This window comes from Sphaeramia orbicularis, chromosome 22 (genome assembly GCF_902148855.1).
Source record: "Sphaeramia orbicularis chromosome 22, fSphaOr1.1, whole genome shotgun sequence".
Lineage (NCBI taxonomy): Eukaryota > Metazoa > Chordata > Actinopteri > Kurtiformes > Apogonidae > Sphaeramia > Sphaeramia orbicularis.
Window position 1 is genome coordinate 11,220,875 of NC_043978.1, and position 11,618 is coordinate 11,232,492.

The following is an 11,618-nucleotide window of genomic DNA, read 5'->3' on the forward strand; positions in this document are numbered from 1 at the left end:
AGAAGTCGTCACCTGAATATTTGAGGAACACTTGCGCAAGTTTCAGGAAGCGTGTGAAGGCAGTTATTGAGAAAGAAGGAGGACACATAGAATAAAAACATTTTCTATTATGTCAATTTTCTTGTGGCAAATAAATTCTCATGACTTTCAATAAACTAATTGGTCATACACTGTCTTTCAATCCCTGCCTCAAAATATTGTAAATTTTACTTCCCCACCCTGTATTTTGGAAGTGTTTAGCGATAAAGACAAACTGTAAATGAGAAAAATATTGAGTGTGATCCAAAGGTTATGATGGGAGGAAATGCACTCATCTAATTTGCATATTGTGATGTCACAGGGCAGTGGCCATATTGGACTGCATAACTTTTTTTTTTTTGCACTTTTTTTTTTTGCACTTTTTTTTTTTACTTCAGTTTGATATGGGCTTTATTTACAGAAGAGGATTAGGGCTGCTGGAAAAAAATTAAGGTCCAATATATATTTTTTTTATTATTATTCTGAACAAAAAACTGACTTTAATCTCAGAATTTTTCTCAAAATTCTGACTGTTTTAAATATTGTTTTTAATTATTGTTCTGAGATTAAAGTCAGAATTCTGAGAAAAAAAGTCTGAATTCTTTTTTGTCAGAATTCTGTTTTACATTTTTTTATTGTTTTGAGATTAAAGTCAGAATTCTGAGAAAAAAGTCTGAATTCAGACTTTTTTTTCCTCAGAATTGTAACTGTAATTTCCGAATTCAGACTTTTTTCTCAGAATTCTGACTTTAACCACAGAATTTGGACTGTTTTAAACATTTTTTTAATTATTATTATTATTATTATTGTTTTGAGATTAAAATCAGAATTCTGAGAAAAAAGTCTGAATTCTGACTTTTTTTCTCAGAATTCTGTTTTAAATATTTTTTTTTTAATTATTATTTTAGATTAAAGTCAGAATTCAAAGGAAAAAAAAGTCTGAATTCTGACTTTTTTCTCAGAATAAAAATAAAAAAATATATTGGACCTTAATTTTAATATTTTTTTACAGTGGCCCTAATTCTCTTCCATATTTATCACTTGAGAACACCTGAAACATTTTTTTTACATTAATACACTTCTTACACACAAACACATACGAAAAAAAACATTTACTAATAAGAAAATATAAACAAAAAACAACAACCACCAATCAGATTGCGTAACTTTTAGAAAAATTGAACTTTGAACAAATTTACATGGAAGTTTTCTTTGTATTTTTTTATTTATTTATTTATTTATTTATTTATTTTTTGTGAAATTATCTTGTCAAGATGTCACCAATCTGAATTTTTGGAATATTACGAATGTGCTTTTACTTATAATGGTCCATATTTTGATGCTTTATAACATATAAATGGTTCCAGATATCAATATAGCTCCTATTGATCACTGATAGAAGTCATATATGCACTTTGATTGAATGTGGTCCACATTGGTCCACTCTAGAGAATGTGTGGAGTATGTGACGTGTTCACAGGAAAAATGAGACTAAAGCCACTTTTACACAGAGATCCCAGAAAAAAGGTGAGATGGTAGATACATACACATTGATGTATTTGTTTACTGTACACGGCCTGTGCACATTTTTAAATCCCGCTGGCACAAGAGTTGCACACGCAGTACGTCATCAAAACATCACACCTCGGTTTCGGAAAGATAGGTGTTCCTTTTCCACAGCGTTCCTTAATCTTGATTCCATCTTTATCAGAGTTCTGTTACTACCTCCAGAGGTGTTACAGAGCTGTGACAGAGGTGAGACCATATGATCCACCAGACGACGTTCCAGAAAAAAGGTGAAATATTCCCAGAACCGAAGTCCTGTGGAAAAGAGCCTTTAATGAGCCTGAAAGTCACCATCAGTTGGCGTTTCGAGTCTGTAAACGACTTCAAGTGTTGAGAAAAGAAGTCAAGTCTGTTTTATTATGACCACTTTTCTCTTTTTGCATCTTTTTCTGATTTTCAAGTATATTTTCATCTTCTTCTGTCTGATAATCGGTGTCAACATTTGGTTTCCAGGCCATCAATCTGCTTCCAGCCAACACTCAAATCCGAGAGATCCGGGTTTTCCTGGAGAGCGTCCTGGAGGAGAAGGCGCAGAGGAAACGCTGTAACCAGGTGTTGAAGAGTCTGCTGCAGGCCGAGTTCCTCCGGGTGAGTCCTGAAGACGTCGTTAATGGATGCGACAAGACGGTCCACAGGGAGACAGACGCACTGCAGCTGACACCAGTTACAGCACTGTGAGATGAGGCGTTGAGTTTGAGCTAAATTCTGTAATAGAAGCTAAACTGGTTCACCCTCATTCATTTCCACAGATATAATGTTAGAAACACATTTTATATCAGAGGTGTCAAACTCAGTTCAGTTCAGGATCCACATTCAGCTCAACATGACCTCCAGTGGACCAGACCAAGGTTAGAGTAGTTTAGGATTTTTATTTCCGCCAAGGAGGTTATGTTTTCATCAGGGTTTGTTTGTTTGTTTGTTTGTTAGCAAGACAACTCAAGAAGTTATGGATGGATTTTGATGAAATTTTCAGGAAATGTTGATACAATATTGATATATTTCTAATTTTATGAATGCTGGTATTTTACATCTTACCCAGGGACAACAGTTAAAAAATAGCTTTTTTGCTAAAACTGGCACATTTACAGAAATGTTCATTAATGTGTACTGTCCCTGCTAAATAAACAAATAAATAAATAAAATACTGCACAAGGAACAAATAATAAAATTTTGGTGGTGATCGGGGGGACTGAGCTGCCTTGGTGTAGGTCTGCACTCTCCAAGTGCTTTTCTAATTCATTATAGTTTAATTTTATGAAGTTTTGAGGGTTTTTTTTCTCTAATTCAGTTCGTTTTTAATTAGTTTTAGAGCAGGTTTGCTAGTTACCTTCGCCAAGGACAGCAGAGGTTATGTTTTCATTGGGGTTTGTTTGTTTGTTTGTCTGTCTGTTAGCAAGATAACTCAAAAAGTTATGGATGGATTTGGATGAAATTTTCAGGAAATGTTGATACTGGCACAAGGAACAAATGATCGCATTTTGGTGGTGATCGGGGGGGGGTGGGGGGGGGGGCTGATCTGCCTTGGTGGAGGTCTGCGTTCTCCAAGTGCTTTTCTAGTTTTTATTAGTTTTCGTTTTTTCTAAATGCTTCATTTTAGTTTTTTCATTTTTCTTGTATCTTCCTCGCCGTCGTATTCAAATAAATCCCAGACAGGACTCTGCTGCTTTCTCCCAACTTTAGTCTCCAAGTTTCCAGGTAGAGTTCGGATGAGAAGACGACTGTAAACCACAAGTGACCAGATATAACGGAATGTGAAGTGCCGTACGGTGCCACTAGATGAAATTGCTTGAGCGAAATAAATCGATTTCATATCAGTCTGACATTGACAAAGATGAAAACAAAGGGAATTTTATCCATAATTTTTATACGTTTTAGAAACTGAAATTTCCTCAGAAAAATAAGTGAAATTTTAACAATACTCCACCTCAGCTTATCATTTATTCTTTTACATTACAGATTAGATCTACAGAGGCACAAAACATTTAATAAAAGATAGAATATTATAAGAATCAAACCAAGAGGAGAATCCTTGTGCACAGACACTGAAGGGGTTAAATATTAAATATGTCTTTCAGACTGTAAACATTTCCGTCCTGCTCTAACATGTTTCTGTTCTCATGCTTCTTATTTACTGCTCCGTTTTAATGCCTGGATGTTCATTTTTCCAAACTCTGGCCCAGTGTCGTCATTCTTTACTGATCATGTATGTTTTCCGCCTCCAGGTGCAGGAGGAACGTATTTTCCACCAGCAGGTCAAGTGTGTCATTACAGAGGAGAAGACATGCAGGGTCTGCAAGAAGAAAATAGGAAACAGGTAAGACCCCGGACTGGTCTGGGATCAGCAGGAGGGTTTCCATTCAGATCTAAAGCACGTCTGGACACAGTTTGTAGAAAACTGGCAAAAGAAAAGGCAGATTTATACAAGTTTATATGAACTACTGAGAGCTGGTTTATTATTATTATTATTATTATTATTATTATTATTTAAATTTTTTCCGGTTCATATGATAATACACAACCTGGGGTGTTGATTGAGGATCTTTTATTTTGACAAAAACAGGGGTGTCGTAACCTTTACCCCCTGAACCCCCTGGTCTAGATCATAAAACACTGTTTCATTTATGTTTAAGTGTGTTTGTTCATTTGTTAAGTTTATTTCAGACACAAACATAACACAAAACATAGGAAAAAATAGGATAGGAACAGGAAAAAATTGATAAATCTGTAGCTAACGTGACATTCACTATATGGACAAAAGTATGTGGACACGTTGAATTCAGGTGTTTCTTTTCTAACAGGGGTCTGGAATACAAAACATTAATGACTAATGTCAGAATATAGTTTTATATTATGGGATAAATATCATTGAATTGGTTAGTTTGGTGTAAATTGTTATCTTTTCTTTCAAAGTACCTCAGAGATGGTTTGGACTTAATTTCTCTCAACACAGATTTTTTTTTTCCCCATGACAATGATTTTAAATGTTCTGTGTCTAAATTTTACTTTAAATCTCCCATTAAACTTGAAGGAAATATTGATGTTTTTATCTCAAAGCAGCATGAACAGGACATGTTACAGCTGTAGACATGATGTGTCCCAGTATTTTACATACAGAATTTTCATTGATTTGTTCATTTTTTTGCTTTTTGTTGATTATTTTGGTCTTTTTTTCCTAATTTTTTGATTATCTTGTTCATTTTGTTGATTGTCTTGTTCATTTTGTTTACTTTGTTTATTTTGTTGAATATTCTGTTCATTTTGATGATTGTTTTGTTCATTTTGTTGATTATCTTGTTCATTTTGTTTACTTTGTTCATGTTGGTGATTATTTTGTTCCTTTTTTCATTATCTTGTTCATTTTGTTAATTATTTTTTATCCATGACTATGATTTGAAATGTTCTTCTTCTAAATTCCTAAAATGTTTTTCTGTAAATAATAATTTTCTACTACAACTAACTATCCACTTTTTTCACATCTCACTGAGGAAGAAGAACCTACCATTAAACTTTAAGGAAATATTGACGTTTGTACGAACAGGACATCTTACAGCTGTAGACATGATGTGTCCCAATACTTTTGTCCATATAGTTTATAAACATTGATATTTTACTGCCACTCCAACTATTCTGCATAGTGTTTTTATTTTGAATCTGAAAATGCAAATATAAATCTGGATGGAAACACACCCACTGATGTTACCACACACACACATCACACACTTAATGACAATATTCCTAATAAACTGTTTGCATGACTAATACAAATCACACTCATATTTGCTTGTGCTTGCAGCTACGAAAACGCTGATTAACATCCACCTCCATCTTTCATTCTTTCATCCATTGTCTTTTATAGTTTGGCGTTGCTGTCTTTAGTCACATCCAAACCTACTAATATCCATCTTTTTGATATTGTTCATGCCTTTTCCCGTTTGTCTGTTTCTCTTCTCTTGGCCGTGCATGTCGACTGCAGCCTGAAACTGTTGTGGTGTTGGTTTGCGTCCAGCAGAGACAGCTGACCGTAAACAGGCACAAACTGACATTCATATTCCAACTGCTGCCAGAACCCATCACGTTTTTATCTGAACACACTTGGTTCTGAATGAGCCCTGATGGGACTCGTCTGAGCAGAATGGGCTGTGTACGCCACAGTTTGCATTTACACCGGGGGTGTCAAACTCATTTTACACTCACAGTTCACAACATCTGAATCTTTTTATGTTGATTTTGTCTTGTTACGACATTTTAATCTATTATTTTCTACATTTTGCATAGTGTCAGTGAATTATTATTTGCCTTTAACCCATAAAGACCCAGTGTTACTTTTGTATCAGTTCCCAAATGAATTTTTCTCTATATTTAACCTTCCTTAAGTGATTTACTGCCATTTATTGTAATATTACCGTCTGTATTCTATTTTTTTCAGTGAAAATCAGGTATTTTCCTGTACTTAATTCACTGATCATGTAGATGTTTATTCAATCCAATCCAGCTTTATTTTTAAAGTACTTTAAAACAACTACAGTGGACCAAAGTGCAGTACAGAAGAATAATTAAAACCAAAATTGAAGAATAAAATGCAGAATAAATTTAAAGACATAGAAACTGTACAAAAAAGAAAAAAGTGCTATACAGAAGAATAAATAAAACCCAAATAAAAAGAATAAAATACAAGAAAAGATTAAAAAGCCACACAATTAAAAACAACAAAATAAATAAATAAATAAAACAGATATTTAAGAACAATAAACCACTATCAAATAAAAACAATAGAATAAAGATAGTACCTTTAAACATCTCACATGGTTTCAAAAGCCAAGGAGAAAAAATGGGTTTTAAGAAGGGATTTAAAAACAGACAGAGGAGGCCTGTCTGATACAGAGGCAGATTTATAAAAGCTCTGATTTAAGTTGAGGGTTATTATAACAAAAACAGAGAAAACTGAAGAAAAAGTGACTTTTTCAACAAAGATATCAATAACTGAATGTAAAAACAAGTGTCTCCAACCACGATCATTTGTCAAATTACATGGGTTTTACTGCTGAATCAATGATGTAGAAGATGGCGGCGTTTCCATCGTAACTACAGAGCCTCTGAACGTCCAAATGGGTCATATCTGATGACCATGAAAAGATGAAGAACTGTATTTTACACCAATTATTTACATGGATTGATAGGATTAATGGATCAGCAGTTACTAAACATTTTACATGCGTTCGGTCATAGATGGATGTTTGGGTCTTTATGGGTTAAGGAGGAAAATATAGTACATCAGTTATTTACTCTATAAAAACAGCTCCACAACCCATTCAGGAGAACACAGGGTTATGGAAACGCTCCTGAGATGTTAACCCTTTCATGCATAGTGGTCGCTACAGTGGACAGTTATTCAAAGCCTCTCGTATATTCATGGATTTTTGTTGTTTTAATTCCATATCAGCCAACACAGTGGACACATATGCATCATCCCAAACACTGCAATTCAGACCATTTCTGTAACTTTGCTGTTATTGAGAAACTTGATCTGCAGTAACATGTTTGAGTGTAAATCAATTGGTAATTTTTAGACTGAAATCAATATTTTCTTGTTTGTTTTTTTAAACAAAAAGGGTTTTTTTTGTGTATTATCTCTGTAAAGTCAGTAATAACTAGTATTAAAATACGTTAAAATGTGAGAAATTATCCAATTAGTAGCTTTAAAAATGTTTTTATTTCATTGTTTTAATATCCCTTTCTGATTTTGAGTTTTAAATGCATGTTTTTTTCGCTTCAAAATTTAGATGCACGGTGTAGCTGAGTGGACATTTTTGTAACTCCATGAAAAAAAAAAAAAAACTTCAATCACATCATTTTTTTCAGGAGGAATAAAAACACTCAAGAAAAAATTTCGACTAAGGTTCACATAATTCATGCATGAAAGGGTTACAAAGGGTTTTGACCAGTACAATAAATATATAAACATCACTTTAGGCCACAGGGCCACATTCAGCCCAATATGATCTCAACTGGGTCAGACCAGTAAAATAAAAACAGTGAAATAAGTCAAATTATATCATGAAAATATTTGGATCTACACAGTATTCTTCAAAAAATGTGAATAACATGAACAATCTGAAATGTCTTAAGTAAAATAAGTACAATTTTAACAGTATTATGTTTCAGTGTATCATTTCCACATGTACATTAAAATTTACAAATACACAAAACATTTAAAAACAGACAGAATTTTGATAGTTATACTCATACACATACATTTTATTGTGAGAGGATAGTTTATAAATGTAAACCTGAAAATAAATATAACCTGTAAGATGCCACTACCAATTATAGCGTAGAAAATATTTAACATTAGACAATATTACTCACAAAAGTACAGTAAATGGAAGGAGATGAGAGGTCGAGTAAAAGAAACATAAGTAGTAGAAGTCGTCTATAACTGCACACCCAGTGGACCGTCAGATCTCATGTTCTCCTCTAAACTGAAGAACAACCATCAAACCAAACAAAACCTGTTCACACTGATAATATTTACCCAAACAGAGCTGCACAACGACAGCGATCCACGTCCACCTTCATCTGAAAGACAGTGTCCTCAGCCAATCAACACTGAGGACACAAGAAACAGACAAATGAATAAAACAATGAGCAATGAGGTGCAATGTCAGGAAGAAGGGACAAGAAATGACTAAAATTGCTCTTAATTCTCTTAAGATATTTCAGGTTATTCACAGTTTTTGTGTAAGGATAGTTTATAATGTAATATAATATAAACTTTTTCATGTAATTTTACTTTTTTCACACTAAAACACAAAGAAAAAATTAGCTTTGTCATTATTTCTAGGTTATTCTGTTATTATTTTACTGCTCTGACCCACTGTAGATCATATTGGTCTGAATGTGGAACCTGAAATGACAGGATTTTTCACACCTTCAGTGTAATTTTTGTACCTGTGCCTCAGATTGGACCCGTATGTTTGACACCCCTGATGTGATTTAGACCACAGGTGTCAAACATGCGGCCCAGGGGCCAAATCCGGCCTGCCAAAGGGTCCAGTCCGGCCCTTGGGATGAATTTGTAAAATGCAAAAATTACACTGAAGATCTTAACAATTGTTTTAGTTCAGTTTCCACATTCAGACCAATTCAATCTCAAGTGGGTCGGATCAGTAAAATACTATCATAATAATCTCGAAATACTCACAATTCCAAATTTCTTTCTTTGTAAATGACAATATTTACCTCCGCCAAGGAGGTTATGTTTTTGCCAGGGTTTGTTTGTTTGTCTGTCTGTCTGTCTGTCTGTTTGTCCGTTAGTGTGCAACATAACTCAAAAAATTATGGACAGATTGTGATGAAATTTTTAGGGTTTGTTGGAAATGGGATAAGGAAGAAATGATTAAATTTTAGTGGTGATCGGGGGTGGGGGGGCCCATTTCCAACAAACCCTGAAAATTTCATCAAAATCTGTCCATAACTTTTTGAGTTATGTTGCACACTAACGGACAGACAAACAGACAGACAGACAAACAAACAAACCCTGGCAAAAACATAACCTCCTTGGCGTGGGGGGGCCCACAGGGGGGGCCACTGATCAGCCTTGGCGGAGGTCTGCGCTCTCCGAGTGCTTCTAGTTTCATGTATTTCCACTAAAACAAAGCATAATTTCACAAAAAATGTGAATAACCTGAACAAATATGAACAACCTGAAATGTTTTATGAGAAGTAAGTAAAATATTAACAATATTCCGCCTGATATTAAATATTTTGTGTATTTGTAGACCCGCTGTGATCTCTAAATAATAATGAACACATGAAAATGATCAAGTGAAGCATAATATTGTTAAAATTACACTTATTCTTTGAGTTAGTTCATGTTATTCACATTGTTTGAAAGGATAGTTTGTAGATGTAAACATTTTCATTGTTTAATTTTACTTATTCCAATACATAGAGAAAATTTTGGAGTTGACATTATTTCTATATTATTATGTTATTATTGTACTGGTTCGGCCCACTGCAGATCAGATTAAGCTGAATGTGGAAGTGACCTAACATGAGTTTGACACCCCTGATGTGATGTAGACTTTTTCAGGGCTGTTTGAGGCTGAAATGCATGTGTTCGATGTAGCTCCTTTGATTTTCCATCTTCCCTTTTTTACGTATTTGTTTTGTTTTTATTTCTTTACATTTCACGCCCTGAGCTTGGCTTAATTTCACGGCCTGTTTGTTTCCGTCCACTCGTATACATTTTAATGACACACCTGTTTATCTGCTGGAAGAACCCCGGCGCCACCAAAGCCTTTGTGTGTTTCTGTCTCAGTGCTTTCGCCAGGTATCCCAACGGCGTGGTGGTGCATTACTTCTGCTGCAAAGACCGCACCGTGTGCCCCACCGAGCAGTAACGCAGCCCCTCGCCACGGTTTGTAAACCCTCCCCTCCCCCAACCCCCCCCCCCGTCCTCAAACACTCGATCATGCTTTAACTACATCAGAGGTGCTCGAGTCGAACGCCGGGCTTTTGATAATGGGACAGATGCACCTGCAGAACTCTGATGACCAGACTGTCATTGTCGTGGTCGTGGTCGTGGTCGTGGTCGTGGCTCCGCCTCCGAGCGCGACGCGACCTCTGTGTGCATGAGGTAACAGGTGGAATGTCCAGGGTCTGGGGGACACGAACAGGGGAGGTGGACTCTGGCATTTGAAAGCATGTGTTACTGTAACGCTAGAAGGGATTCACTGCCCCGCACATGGACTCTGACTGGGCCCGGGGGAAGACGAGCTGTTACCACTCCCCCTTCGCCAGGAGGTCATGACACGCCTCGGTCAGCGGCCCGGCTGTTCGGTTTGTTTTCACTCTTCTTGCCTTTCACCGTCTCCCTGGCCTCCTGTATCACTGTGCGGGCCTCAAACACTGCGGTATCGGCCGTACGGACCCTGCAGGAGCACTGCTAAATGCCTTTCTGGACTAAGAAGATTGTACTGAGGTCACATGTCATCATGTTAGCGTCTGTTAGCGTGCGCTGGTACAACAGGTCGACTGATAGTGGATTTATTAAGGTTGACTTTGTAGAAGAAAAAAGGCTGATCGTCAATTAATATAGTCCTAAACAGTAGAAAAAACACAAGAAAAACTGATCCTAACATGAAGAGGTGATAGTTATTCTGACATAATGGACGTCGTATTAACCCACAAAGACCCAGTGTTACTTTTGTGTCAGTTCCCAAATGAATTTTTCTCTCTATTGAACCTTTCTTAAGTGATTTATCAACATTTATTCTATTATTATCCTCTGTATTTTGCATTTTTCAGTGTATTTTTCTCATATTTAATGAGCTGATCAGATAGATGTTTGTGAAAATTCAAAGGTTATTATATGAAAAGAGACAAAAACTGAAGAAAAAGTGACATTTTCTGCCAAATACATCATTAACTGAACATAAACCCAGTTGTTGCCACTTCATAAAAAACAATACAGATTTAGAAATAATAATGAACCTACCTGTGACTTTCCATAAGAATTCAATTCAAGACGACCTTTTCATATTCCATTCTTCAATATTAAATGTTTCTATCTTGTTTTTCTATATCAGATGTTTTTAATTCGCTAGTTTGACTTCCAAATGAATTCTTCTCAACATTTAAGCTTTCCTAAATTATTCATCACCATTTATTTTCATTTTTCCCCATATTCACTGATCATCAATTCAAAGGTTATTATTTTAAAACAGAGAAAACTGAGGAAAAAGTGGCTTTTTCAGTCTAATCTCTCATTAACTGAGCCTAACCCCAGTGTGTCCATCCACTGTCATTGATCCAACTCCATGGGTTTTACTGGGGAATCAATGCTGTAGAAGATGACGGTGTTTCCATGGTAACCACAGAGCCTCTGAACATCCAAATGGGTCATATCTGATGACCATGAAAAGATGAAGAACTGTATTTTACACCAATTATTTACATGTATTGATAGGATTAGTGGATCAGCAAGTGTTCAACAGTTTAGATCAGTAGATGGTTTTGGTTTTTGAGTGTTA

At 35.6% G+C, this 11,618-nt stretch overlaps 1 protein-coding gene across 3 annotated transcripts in view; it reads left to right on the top strand.

Moving 5' to 3' along the window:
- Positions 1 to 11,363, top strand: part of LOC115413803 (vam6/Vps39-like protein) — a 76,185-nt gene extending 64,822 nt beyond the window's left edge. For all 3 annotated transcript variants that reach the window (XM_030126901.1, XM_030126902.1, XM_030126903.1), the window contains exons 23-25: positions 2,038 to 2,172; positions 3,807 to 3,898; positions 9,905 to 11,363. In XM_030126901.1, coding sequence (XP_029982761.1) covers positions 2,038 to 2,172; positions 3,807 to 3,898; positions 9,905 to 9,986 — 309 coding nt within the window. In that variant the 3' untranslated portion in view covers positions 9,987 to 11,363. The remainder of the gene's footprint in view (positions 1 to 2,037; positions 2,173 to 3,806; positions 3,899 to 9,904) is intronic.
- The last annotated feature ends 255 nt before the right edge of the window (positions 11,364 to 11,618 follow it).